The 14,435-nt window shown below is 40.0% G+C and overlaps 1 protein-coding gene across 2 annotated transcripts in view; it reads left to right on the top strand.

Annotated features, from left to right (window-relative positions):
* cacna2d3a (calcium channel, voltage-dependent, alpha 2/delta subunit 3a) overlaps positions 1-14,435 on the top strand; it is a 112,247-nt gene that overhangs the window by 30,510 nt on the left and 67,302 nt on the right. For both annotated transcript variants that reach the window (XM_079559178.1, XM_079559177.1), the window contains exon 3: positions 6,064-6,180. In XM_079559178.1, the coding sequence (XP_079415304.1) occupies positions 6,064-6,180 (117 nt within the window). The remainder of the gene's footprint in view (positions 1-6,063; positions 6,181-14,435) is intronic.

The following is a 14,435-nucleotide window of genomic DNA, read 5'->3' as shown; positions in this document are numbered from 1 at the left end:
TAAAGATTTTTAGAGACATAAAGGTCAAGATGCAGGTCAAGTCTCTGCAAAACTATTGCTAAGAAATGCTCCAGTTGGACTCAGGAAATCCCACCTTTCCAGAGCTGAAACCTTATAAAAAAAATGCGCTCACAAGTCTAGAAATAAGATTACTCTGAAATACAGTAGACTTAAAATGGATGCAGTCTCATTAATATTAGAAGGACAAATGATCCCAAATCATATAACCTCTCTCCGCAGTTAGGTGGTCACAGCAGGGACTGAGTGACACAAAAGTGAATGTGGTGTAGCCGTGCGACACCTCCGGGTGTCACCTTGCCTCCTTACCTTCTCCTTTCTTGTCAGCTGTAATTACGAACATGTCTTTAGGGATCTCCAGCACGCTCGACAAACTGATGACACTGCAAAGACGAGTTTTAGAAGAACTGATGCTCTCACCTATGGCATTCTCTAGTCTAAACAATGATATGGCTAGTGTTCACTGGTCGGTCTAATTCTTGTGACTTCTTTTGTATTATGCAAAGGGAGCCACATCTCTTTATCTGTGCCACAGTCTGTACTGTAGGTGGATAGGTGCAATGACTGGGCAAATGTCTGCAGTTGTGTTTGTTTCTCTCCAATAAAGTCATATTTATAGGCCATGTGGGTGGAACTTGTAATTACCGTGTAGTTTCCTGTTTGCGTTGTCGGTTATTAAATACATTTATAGGCACAGTACAATTATATTGATTATTTGTAAGATGATTTTAGACTGTGGCATAGTGATCATGAGCCAGTCGATGTCAATGAATGTTTATTTTTACATTTCCCTCTTGCAGTTGAAAGTGTTTCTTATGTGCTGCGATGCTCGCTTCTGTCTGCTGCTCCGAACATCAGAGAGTCTGTTGAGTGGCTTCATTTTGCTGCTGTTTTCGTGTCTTTTACCACATACACAAAGGCGCGGAGGATTTCCCAAGCAGCGCCTTTTGTTCATCAATTTACTCTCATTCTCTCTCCGAGAATCAGACATGCTGCCAGTCACAAACAAAACAAGTTGAGCTGTATTTTTGTGAATGAAAACAAAAAAAACCTTGTGTATGACTGGGACAGGATATAATTCTTTGCGAGCATTCTGTGGGTTGCTTTTATAAAATAGCTTCTATACATCAGCCAATATGAACACAAATCATTGCATTGTAAACAGAGATAATTACGTCTATATTAGAAGCCGCTTTACACAGATGTTGAATGTGTGGGAGAGATAAAAGGCAGCAACATCGGCAGCTGTGATAGTAAGCCAGAGAGGCTGCTGGTGAAGTGGCTCTGGTGGTCCGTAAAATGAGCTGGGATTTGGGGAAATGGCGCTGAGTCTTTGTGCGAAATGAACTTTTCCCCCTTCATTAAACACTTAATTATATAAACCCCATGGAAACAGAGACACAGATGCAAATAAGATTATGTCGCTGGTGTCTGTAGAAAGAGGCTGTGATTGAGACTGACAAATACACAACACCTGTCCAGTTTGATTAGGGCGATGTGCTTAGTATTGGGCCTGGACTTGTATAATTTATTTGTTATCCAGTGGTTGAGATTTAATTATTACGCTTGGGTTTGTATTTCAGGTCATCTATCTGACTAAAGGAAATGCATGAGATTTGTTTTCTTTTTTTTTAACCTTTGGGTTATTGTTATCCTTTTTGGGGGGGAATTGAGTTAATAGTACTTTATTTAAAAAAAACATTGGGATAAAAATTCAAATGGACCCAATATATTAGTACCAAAACAACTGCAAAGTTAATCAGCTGCTGGTAGTTCTGTATTTAAAAAATAGTATAGCCAAAAAAACAGACAGACACGCGCGCACGCACACACACACAAAAAATACATAATTCTGAAAGCAGTGAACAATATTTTAGCCTTGCATAACCTGAGTTTTATGAACATGTGAAAGAAGCTCATCTGAGCTATTTTGCCACTGGCCGTTTTTGTTCTGCCTGTGACCTTAGTGCTGCCTCCTGGTGCATCCTCAGGCTTGGACGCATCGCTTCATCTCTTGGATCCCTCCCGCAATTCCACACAACATACACTATACACTAGAGCAAAACCCGCCGTTTCTCCTCCTCATTGATTCATTGTTTGCTCAGGTTGTAGTACATGCGTTTCTGAACCTCTCGCAGGAGATGAGGGGCTGGGTGTGTCGGCTGGACTCTCCTGTGATGATGATGTGAAGTGAACAGAATGGCTCGCGGCTAATTGGCCTTGTCTTGTCTTCTCTCTGGTCTGTGGTCAGCCTGACTGCACAGCTCCACACAGCGAGAGGTTTGTGAGGCGCGGCTGTGGATCCTGTCATTGTAACCTCTCACTGACCACACAAAAAACATCCAGGAAAAAAAGAATATTCTCACTAGGGGCTACTGCTATGTCATTGTTTTCTTTTTTTTTTTTACTTCAGCCTCTGTTCACCAACTGTCATGTCACTACGTTCACGTGACATTACACCCCTGTAAAGAGATTCATATTGAAGTTGACGATGAATTCTTTGGTTTGACTTGCATCTTAACTGTCATATTGCAGATGTTTTGGACTGCACGGTTAATATTTGTGTAACTGACCTTAATTATTATTATTACTATTATTAATTATTAAGAGCGTCAAAAGGTGGTGACTTTATTTAATTACAGACACACCCTAGTTTTTCTTTCATAGCCTTTTTGAAGTTAAACGTGCACTATGTAACTTTTTATGTGAAAAGAAAAAGAAGATATTTGTACATATTTGACCTTTTAGTGACTCAGTGGCGTTATGGGTGCAGCGTGACACCTTTGCTTTCCCTCACAGTGGCGTCTGCGATGCTCCAGAATCAATTGTTTTTGGGTTTCTGTTCAGTTTCTGGTATGAACCCCTCAAAACAATTGATTCTGGAGCATCATAAAGGCCATTGTGAGGGAAAGCATGCATAACGCCACTGAGTCACTGAAAGGTCAAATATGCACAGATGTCAAGTTTTTATCCCACATAAAAAAGTTGCATAGTGTACCTTTAAACGATGAATTTACCTTAAAATTTTACTGGTAGCTTTCATCTATGGACACATCTCTATTGCATGTCTCAGCCAATTCCTTAGTGAAGGTTGGCTCTTTGCGCATCTTTGTTGTGATTGAATGCGATGCTGAATGTTTTTGTACAAAGTGCAGTGATCTGTCTATATGATTATCTGGACTTTTTCCTTCACAGTCTGTATCGTTTTCCCTGAGTCATCAGCAGTGACTTTGATTGGACTCAGACACAGCACTTGAGGCTACACCAGAGCACTTTGATGTTACTTTCAATTTCGCACGCTGTATGTACAGAGAAACTCTCGCGTCACACTGCTTTATGGTTCCAAGGCATTGCTAATTCAGGTGAACATGCTTTTTGTTATTTTGTTCTGAGATGTTCTTCTTTGTTTGTCTTTGTATTTGTGCCAGTATTGCCATATGTGGAGAGACACTTTTTGGATGTCGGCTGCAGGGCTTTTGAACAGGATTTGAAACTTCTTCTTTTGGCTGGATTTTCATTTGGATCTGGCAACACATTTGACATTTTGGCGACAAATCAAAAGTAGTTTGAAAGAAGTTTTCACAAACATTACAAACACAATATATAATTTTGCAAATGTATTTAAAAGAATAGGCCACATGTTCTTACCTGAGCTTAGTTGATGCGTACCTGTCTGGTCTTTACGTGTGCGCTCAGTCACGCAGAAACACCGCAGATGTTGTTAGCATTTAGCCTCTCCTCTTTTCCTTAGACGTGACCAAGCTCTTCCACGTTTTCCCTATTTAAATACAGTTACGTAAGCGGTTACACGATCCAAGGAAAGTTACATGAAATTAAAAATGTCGATTTTCAAGTGGATAGAAAGGGGTACTATATTATAAGGCGTAATAACACCATAGGAGCACTTTGACATCCATGCAGTGAAGTCGAAGTAAATAGGAGAATGCGGCTTTTTCCAGTCTTAAGTACAATTTTAGGGCTTTAGATATTTATTAGAGCTTTAGATATTCATGCAAATCTTTATGCTATGTATTATTATTAGTCTAAGTCATGGGTCGTAGCTTGTCATGCCAGGGTGATCGTGGGTCCCAATGCCCTGACAGTTGAGAACCACCATTAATACATATTTTTTTGCATGATTTATTTTATGCTTTGTAGTATTTGTGGTGCCCAACATTTTCCATGAATCCTAAATTCATACATTCATGCCCCCCTGCCCTGTCCTTCTCCCTTGCTGCCTGTGGATCTGCTCTCTGCTGTGTGTAAGCAGGTTGGGATAACATTAGCAAGGCCATGCTATTTGATTTGGTGGTAATCTTGTGCTAAATCCCCACAGTGCAGCCTCTTAGATATTTCCCTGTCCCTTTACTGAAGTACTTGGTGCCTGCTTCAGCGCTCCTGTGATGGCACGTGTGGAATTAGCCAGACTTAATGTCACCATCCTTAACTGAAGTGCAGTTAATCTGCGCGCTGAGGTTGGAGGAAGAATAAAATTAATATCAGCAACATGGTGTGTCACATCTTTTATTTAAGCTTGGAAAATCTGAAGGTATTTTTCTGTTTTGAACAAGTTTTCAATACAGTATATTTTAGAAGTCATATTTCATGTCTCAGTAAGAGACATCTACATTACATTGCAATGTAATGTGCAATGTGCAATTTAACATTCATTAGTATGTATGTCTAAAACTTTTCCCACCTAGAAAACACACTCTAATTTAGTATGAAATAAAGGATGACAAGAAATTATTGGTTAATATAAATAAATAATACATTCTGTATAATCCTCCTATTGTCCAATACTTTGACATTGCTCCCTGTGCACCTTCGTGGTTTTTTTCTTTTCTTGTATTTGTTTTAAAAAGCTATTTGTTTTCTGCTGTTTATATGAGTACTAGCTGAGACCCGGCCTTCGGCCGGGCCTCGCTAGTCTCCACATTTGATATTCTGAGATTATGAGTGAGTACAAAGAAATGTCCAACCCGTCACACAGTTCAACTGTAGACCAGTGGTTCCCAACCCAAAAACTATGGCCACTACAAATGTGTAAAAGAATGAAGGCTAAAAATAATTTCAAACAAACTGCAATTGGAGTGTTTGATGCACTCGTACTCCTTTCTTATTAACTACAACAACAATATGTTCGCTAAACTCAGGGAATAGAATTCAAGAGACAGTGGAATTTTTATGGATAAATATTAGGGGTTCAGCTCTAACGGTTTGGTTCACGGTGCAGGACCCGTGGTTTGGTGCATCACGGTAGTGTGCAATAAAAAAAACAATGAGTAGGTTTTGAAATGAAATAGCCTAATGATCGTTGTTAGACAGTATTCATAACCTTACAATAAAATTGGCAATGCTTTCAAAGCTGCTTTAGAATAAAATGTACCTCTGGGCTCACAATACGTGAAAGCAAAATAGAAAACAAATGGTACAGCAGCAAAGTAAAAAAAAAGAAAAAAACTACGCAGTGCAGGCCGTGCGCTCGTTAAGTGGTAGTTTCATTTTCGCTTTTACTCACACGGAGGATAAATCACTCGGAGCAGCGCGTTTGATTAGAGGCTCGTGTTTGAGCAGGTTTTGGGCAATGTTTTGCGTGTACTTTTTTTCGGAGACAAAGCTTTGGAGACGGAATACGGTCAGCACCAACCACGCACAAACTCAGTACTGTCGCCAGGCTTCCTGGTGTTCCCAAACGGTCTCCCATCCCAGTCCTAACCAGTCCCGTCCCTGCTTAGCTTCAAAGTCGGTATGAGAAATAAACATGGCGGCGCCCAGGCGGCGGCCATTGAGATTGCGTTTTCTATTATAGATTCAAGCAAAGCAATACTTAGAAAAAGCTCAAAAGGAGTAGGTTGAAGCCTAATGCTTATAAGCATCTACCCCACAATATCAACCGATGCTTTTACCTCTATTAGTAAAGATGAAAACTTGTGTTCAGAACGTTGGTCTGTGTTGTTTTGAAAGTGCTTTATAAATAAAGTTGAATTGGATTGGTATTAATGTGAAATGATCTATTACCCATTTTTCTGTTTTTCCTTTCAGAAATACAAAGAGTTTGAGCGGGCAGTTCGTGTGGAGGAGATTGACGGGCTGCATCTGGTCAAGCGGCTGGCACAAGACATGGAGGAGATGTTCCACAAGAAAGCAGAGGCCATGAAGGTACACAACAGCCTCGAGTTACCAACGAAACACAGCAATAACAAACCAAACTGCCACATTATTGCTGTGCATTCATTTCTCTACTTAAGAACCAAGATTATGAAGACAGATTTACGACAGATTAAGACAAAAAACATGAATTACAATTTGTTTATCAAGAGCCTTGAATTTTTTGTTAAAGCTGCTATTACTTTCTGCAAGTCATTGCTCTCACAGTATTGACTGCACTGAGTGTCATTGAGCTGCAGTGTAACTGGACACCTGCATGTATGTGAGAGGAGGGTGCATCCATACTGAAGAGGTAATTTGGGGACAAAGCATTTCTGAAATATTGCAATTCTTGCTCTGAATGTGACTTTGACAGAATAGTGCTGTGAGTGCAGGGTGACACACAGAATGGACACATGTTGAATTATGAACTTCATCCTTAAGACTGAGGATCTCAATATACACTGAAGCATCGTGATCCTCATTCCCATCTCCACAAAAATTAATATCCCCATGTTATCTATAGAAATGATCAGAGCCATCACTCCTGGTGTAAGACATACCACATTCATCTCGGAGCGGGGTATTTCCTGGGAGCAGTGCTGCTCTGCTCCAGGTGATAGATCCTATCAGGACAACATGATGCTCCAACAAAATTGGATTTGGCTCACAGACGGGTTCGGGGACACAGACAGAAAGCGACAGAGGCAGAGACATGGGGGTATTTTCACAACCTATTTTTATGTTTGGTTTACTGTGCCAACACAAGACTTATTATTATCCTTGCAGTGTCCACATTTTGATTATGATATCATGATAATTATAGTCAATAATGACTTCCATCCAAACTTTAATAACATTAGCTGCATTTGCCCTCTGTCCCATAAGGCTTTTTGAACCCCTTGAGAGCTTGTAACTTGGTTAGCTAATGGCTCCTCCATAGGCACTCAAGATGCGGGCTGCACTGTAATTTTACCACTCTATGGGGTCTAATACAATAGAGGATAGTGTGGAGATCAGACACGGAAGTGCATGTTGACTTTTTGAAATCGCATCAAGAAATGTCTTATCTATTAATTAAGGTTCTGTGTACTCACGTAATTGATTACAAAGGAGCCAAAATGAATGATTATTGGTTTATAGTTTATCAGCTTCATGTCACACCAACATTTAAGGAAACAGTTTCTAGTTTCTGTTCTTGTTTGCTTATACAGACACACCTTTACATCACACTTATTCAACTTTCCAAGACTATTTATTATACATGTTCTTATTTTCATAATTTGCATTCCATTTGACAAATAACAGAGTTTGCAAGTTTGATTAAATGTCAACTGCAACCTCTCCATTTATGCCGGCCTAAGATTGGCACAAAGAGTTCTCACCTTTCTGATTGAACAACATTGATCGACATAATAATTGCCTTTTTTTTTTTTATAAATGTTTCTTAGATGAAGTTTGATCATTGCATCTCCTCACTCTTTGTCCTGCCTCTGCCTCCTATCTCTCTGCTGTAGTGCATGCGCTACTCTCCTCCTTTCAGTTTCTCTCTCAGTGCTGCCCGTCAGCACTGCAGTTTTATCTTGTGTCTCCTCCTCGGTTGGCCTCGTCTTTATCGCTCGCTGCCACCTGCTGAGGCACACAGCCCCACAGTGTATGCTCGTGTTAGCTCATGTCAGTGCGGGTTAGATGAGATAGACAGACTTACAATGAAAAGTAAATACATGAAAATAAAGGTTATGTCAGAGAAATTGTTTGCATGTCAGAATAAATTGTGGAAACCTGAATCTGCTTTAGTTTTATTTCAATGCAAAGCACAAAGGCCTCAAGGATTTCAGTGTTTAATGCCGATTTTAATAGTACTCAACGTTTTATAATGCAATTAACAGAATAATCAATGCATAAGAAACAATAAAAAAAAAAAAAAGTTTAATAGCCAGGTGTTATCCTGGTGCATTTGTGTATTTATTTTAGACTCTAAAATATATTCTAAATTCAATATCTTTTACAATATAATTTCTCAGACTATGCTTGAATTGTGTCTGTATACATAGTTGATCAGATCAAAAGTTCTCATAGTTGTCATCTGTACTTGGTTGTCTCGTCACTACTCATCTGAAACAAGCCAGTCAGGTACTTCTTTTAAAACTTCTGCAATGATGGAAAACTCCTGGATAATTTGAGAGCTTTCAGAAATGTACAGATTTCTTGATCAAAAAGTCTTTCTCTTTCAACACTAACAACACAACTCTCACTTCAAACATGAAAAATACAACATTACAAGGTAAAAACTCTGCTCTGCAGTTCAAATACTTATTAATTTTAATTCCTTCTATTACTTCTGTATCTTTGCTTGGATATTATCACCGTTTTGCAGACTGTGTCTCTCTCATCCCCTCTTCTGATTTGAGTTTTGTTTCATGCTGTGAATGAATGGAATAAACAGCACATGCTTAAAGACACAGTGAACACTTTGTTATGAAGTTGAAAAAGCCCGGGGTTGTTATAATGCCCCCTTTGATGTCAAGCATTGCTGTTCCTCGTGACAAATGCACTTCAAAGTCGAGTGGATGCGGTGCCGCTGCACCTCTATGTTTCTGCTGGTATAATACATTTGTTTCTCTCCGCTCTGTACCTGCTGATATCATTTACCTGTGGCAGCTCTGTACGGCAGTGTTCAACTGTCATTACCAGTGTGGAGCACAGACGCTTGTACCAGTCAGGTTTACAGAGAAATCTTTACTCAAGCTGATTAAAAGTCACACGAGACAGATTTGATACTTAGGCAGAAAGTTTGTTCAGAATATCAAATAAAAAAATGCATTTTTTCCATCTGGTACCAGGTACCAGAGTGGAATAGCAGAAATAAAAGTATGACATGAGATGAGAAGTAGAATCGGATTTTAAGATTGAAGAAATGAAAAATCTTTGAATGCAAAATGCAGAATCACAGAGAGATGCTGTTATTGCTGCAGTGAGGTTAACATGTTCTCTCTCTCTGCAAACAATAATAATAATAATAATAATCATAATCATAATCATAATCATAATAATAATAGTGGCTTACACTTGTATTGCGCTTTACAAGCCTGTATTAAGTTTCTCAAAGGTCCACACTGTGGTCATTATACAGTCACTCCAGACTCGGTGGTGGTAAGCTACAGCTGTCCCTTACGGAAGCGAGGCTACCAGTCTCTGCCATCGACCCCTCTGGCCACCACCAACCACTCACTCACACTCTACATTCATCCTGTCCTATTGTACATGTTTTTAGTGGTTTAGAAACCTACACAGACACGAGGAGAACATGTAAACTCCACACCCGGACCTTCTAGCTGTGAAGCACGAGCGCATAATAATCTGGGGAACAAAAGAAAACAGATGAATTAGTCAGTTTGGCATAAATGGTCTCTGCCTTTTACCGTTTGATGTTTCAGAGCTTAATGTGGATAAGTCCTTTTTCTTATCGCCCCTCCTGTCCCACACTGATGCCTGTCACTGGCTCCCTCTCTCTTCCCTTCACTGGCTCCCCTCTTTTCGCAGTCATTGCCACTGTCTTGAATGTGAGGAGTTGATGGCTACTCGCATTTCTCATTTCGTTCTTGAGTTGTTTTTGTCAGCATTAAATGATTCTAGAAAAAAATTAAACCGTTTTTTTTTTTGGTATGATGACATGACATTGTAGGAAGTGGGAAAGAAAAAAAAAGATGTCAAATCCATCCAAAAGTTTTGCGACAAAACCCGAAAGTTTTTAAAGTAAAATTGCGAGGATGTTTGAGAGAGATGCTCGTATTTCTTTAGCATCAGCAGAAAATCTTGGAGCTTGTCATGTATTGATTATTGGAACGCTCCTACCACCTCAGTGTCTTTGTATCTATCCCCTCTGCTTGGCATATGTCCAGTTTAAATGTGCAAAAAGGGGAGATGCCTCATAGAGCACTTTCCCTTTTTGTTGATGCTGCAAGTCTTCATATCGGCTGCTGTGAGTATTTTACACATGCTGCCCCTCTGGTTCAGGTGAGCCCATCAATAGCAGAGGGGCAGGATGTGACACAGATTTAGTGACAAGCACAGCAAGAAGGTCCCGGGTTGGATTCCAGTACGGGGCCAGGCCTTCTTGCCCTCCCCCTGTATATTCCGGTTTCCTCTGTCCCCATCAACCCAAATCATGACTCAGTCTTCAGCTCCTGACCAAGATCCTGGCCAAAGACCTGGAGAGTGGTCACCTACTGCTCCTGATAGTTTGTTTCTGGTTGGACAACTTTCTCTATGAGGCCAATAAAGTCCGCAAATACAGTGTCTGCACCAAAAAAGAACATTTAGCTAAATACACCTATGTAGAAACGTTTGGGACTTGTAAATTAACAGAATACATTTCACTTGGCCATAAACAATACATATGGTTTTAGACTAATTTTAGCCTGAAGGGGTCAGCAGAAACAAGTGAGGTTTCACATGTGACTATGGAGGGCTGCTATTGCTTTTTCATTCCAAGGTGGTAAAGTACATCATCACTTTACAGCAACAAATTCAAAAAGAATGACAACATGCAGCTTGAACCAGGATGTACTAGACTAGGTTGATTGAGTTCATTTCTTTCTTCAGAGGCTTCTGCTTGTAAGTCAGACTTGCATCAGTCCAGTCAATAATGTTTGAAAATCTTTACTACAATGTAAAATTCCTGGACGAATGAGAGTTCACACAAACTGCAGAATACTTCAGAAAAAGGCCACGCTTATTCAATTGTACGGCATTTTTCATATATATATTCATATATATTTTTTTACCTTAAAGCAGTACTAAGTAACTTGTTTATCTTAATAAATCCTTTCCATAGTCCCTCTGAGTGTAATACAAGTGTTGATGGGATGATTGGGGGGTCTTTCATCTTGTCTCTGGCCAGAAAACCACAATTGCAGCTTTCCTTCCTACGGGTCGGATTCACCAATACACACTGATGGGATCACAAAGAAGAATGGGCAAAACCCCTTAAATAATATTTACAGCCAAGTTTGAGTGAAAAAAATCTATGGATCTGTCAGCGTAGTATTTACAGACAATTGATGAGCTAAAAAAGCACATAGCATGCTACGACACCTGCAGTGGCGCTTATGGCCTCTAGGGGCATGAGTTACTTAGAACTGCTTTAACTAATCATATTGAAATGTGCAGCTATCAATATTCATAAAAGCACAGCAGAGAACGAAGAAAGTGAGTCCAGAGGGTCTGTGGATAAAAGGCAAGAATACAGGTGCTCTTCAAAGACAGGGCGCCCTACTGTACAGTAGAAGAGGTTTGACAATATGACAAAAAAATTGTCTCAACTTATATAGCGCTTTTCTACCTTTATTTGGCCCAAAGCGCTTTACAGCAAGGAACCAGTCACCCATTCACACTCTTTTTCATACACCAATGTACACAGACACTGGGTCTGAGGCACAAATTAAAAGTCCTGTCAGCTGTCCATTCAAATAACTTTTAATTTTTGTGCCCGACCCTTTTTCTACATATTGCCATAACTGTAATATTAATCTTCTCATTTTCTTAAGTTTGTGCAAATTTTTCTCTAATCTTGGTAAGAAGTTTAGAATCAGGTCAGTGTCCTCCTTTTTCATTGGTTTAAATGTACTAAAATGCTCTACTTTCTCTCCTGGTCAATAATGCATATGACCGAGTGGCCAAGACGTAGGTTCTCTCACTGCAGTGCACTCTGCTCCTTGGGTCTGGTTGACAGCTTTCATCAACTTTTACCACATCGGCATTTCATTCATAATACATGGGCACCTCTTAAGGTCAGCAGCTTCAGCTGTCAGAGAGGCAAGCTCCGCAGTGAGAGCAATGTGAGAACAATTGGCCAATCAGACTGACATAAATAGGAGAGACTGTGATAAATACCACAATGTGTAAACCACGCTTTGTCCATCACTTCATTATCATAGCTCCTGGTAATAAGAAGAGCACATGCTGGAGATGTTCTCAGATAGGCAAAACAAACAGTGAAACATATTAGATCAACCCTTTCTTTTCTTCATTATACCTCATAAAATGTCTTTTCATTGATCCTGCATTGTCCTGCTCTGGGTTCTTGGACAGGGGTGAGTGAGACAATTTCCCCTCACACTTCTTCTATTCTTGCATGACTAATGTTGAAGAGGTAAGATCCACAGCCTTATGATCAAACCCACATCTTCTTTGCTGAGAGGCACGAATGCTATCAACATAACTGTGACCATCATGCATCAATATCAAATATGGATGCAAATCAAATGGAAAAGCTCTTTGGGGCTGAAATGCAGTAGTTTAGGTGTTACATTTGGCAGAACCTTCATTTGACCAGGCTTGGGACCGAATGGTAGCTCATTGGCCTGAGATCTCTCGTGTCTGGGGAAAAAAATGGCTGAAAACACCCCTAAACAAATATACTACCTTTCCCTAATGCGTCCTGTCTATCATTATCTTAGTGCACCTTTTCTCTTCTCCACTTTGAAGATTAGGAGCTCTTGCCCACCAGGGACCTGTAATCACACAGACATGCTCCACTCTTTTTTTAGCACTCCCAATTCTAATCCCGTTACCACCATGAGTCTTGTTAGGCGTGTGTGGGCCTTTACCGTCAGTTCCCAGTGATGCCCAGTAAATGTGTGCGCATCTCTCTGCCTCTGTCACTTTAATTATTGCTGCCATCTCGACTCAAGCCTGCGTCTCGACAGAATGACTTGAGAAGAAAAGTCATTTCCTCTCTTTTTAAGCTGCTATAGTCTTTTGGCAGGACCACCTAATGACAAAGAGACATTTGAATGTGTGTCAGACAGGTCCTACACACGCCCATGTGCCGAGCCGCAAAACAAACACTCTGCCAACAGCCTCAGATATGGTTCAATTGAAATTCGCACAAGGGAATAGGACTCAGTTATCTTTAATCTCACTCTTGGAAAAATCCCACAGTTGTGCTGCCTAATCTTTTGTTTTGACATGATATATTATGATGCGGTAGTTGACTTTCAGATTATATTACTTATTGAGATGGCTGAATACTGCTGCAATCTTAGGGAGGGAAAAGTGAAGAAGATTTATTATTTTACTGGACAGTCTTTTAAATTCATTGCACATGGTTCCTGCGCTGTTACGCTCTCATTGAGTGAATACCATCTCTAAAGCTGATGCAAGGCCATAGGTCAGAGGGCTAAAATCTGAACACATGTCAAATAAGGAACCTTTACACATACAGAAGTGCACATACTTCAAAAGCTTTATGGTTTCTTTCGTGTTGAGCGGCGGTGTGTGACATTTCCCGCAGAACACGGGGCTAAGCGTTTAGACCTTTAGAGAAAGCTCCTCTCATTCCTCTCTCATCCGCGTTTCTCCACTGACTCCTTATCTTTGTTTGTTCCTCCAGCACAATGTGGTGGATTTTCAGCACCTGTTTAGCTTCTCAATGCCTGGATGTTCCCAAACATTTCATGCGGTCTGGAAAAATGTAAATAGAAAAGAGCATGTTCCAACTCCTTTGTGCTACGAAGGTAGTTATGAGTTAAAAGTAACTCACTTACCTTCTTTAATACTCTGGGATCTTCAACCATTAGCTCGGGGGCTGGTAGCTTTCTAGCCCTTTCCAGTTAGCTCCTCCAAAGCCTTCTACATTCCTATATTATCCTTGAATCCTTTCAGATCCATTTTATTGTAGTTCTGAACAAGTTGGACTTTGTTTGCTTTTAGATATAATAAAGTATCATCATCTTTAAAGCAGTACTAAGTAACTTGTTTACCTTAATAAATCCTTTTTGTAGTTCCTCTGGAGGCAATACAAGTGTTAAGTCAAAATACACAACATGCTACAACACCTGCAGTGGCTGGAAGGCTTTTCTTTAGTGATTACAATTTGAGGTTTTGTCCTATTTTCCAAAGCATATAATATATGCAGTGTTTTTACATTATTTGGATAAACAACAATTCTTATTGTTTAAATAAACAATAAGAAGTAAGTATTTTCTCACTTAAGTACAATTATTAGCTCTGATAATTACAAATACCTCCCTGCATAATAAAATTCACCCATACGCACTGGTCAGGTGTGTTGCCATGGTGAGGAACATGTTTGGCCAGTCCTGAGATTACAGTGTTTGCTTCCCAAAAAGGTCTACTGCTGCACACCCAGAGGCTCTCGCTCTGTCACGGTCTCTCTCTCTCTCACACACTCACACAGACGGGCTGAAATAAGCTGGCTGATTGCACTCGTTTTACGGCTAAAGCCATCTGAATGGAAATGT

This window comes from Gobius niger (genome assembly GCF_951799975.1).
Source record: "Gobius niger genome assembly, chromosome: 6".
In the NCBI taxonomy this organism is placed as follows: domain Eukaryota; kingdom Metazoa; phylum Chordata; class Actinopteri; order Gobiiformes; family Gobiidae; genus Gobius; species Gobius niger.
Note: the sequence above shows the minus strand (reverse complement) of the source record. Positions and strands in the feature narration are given on the sequence as shown.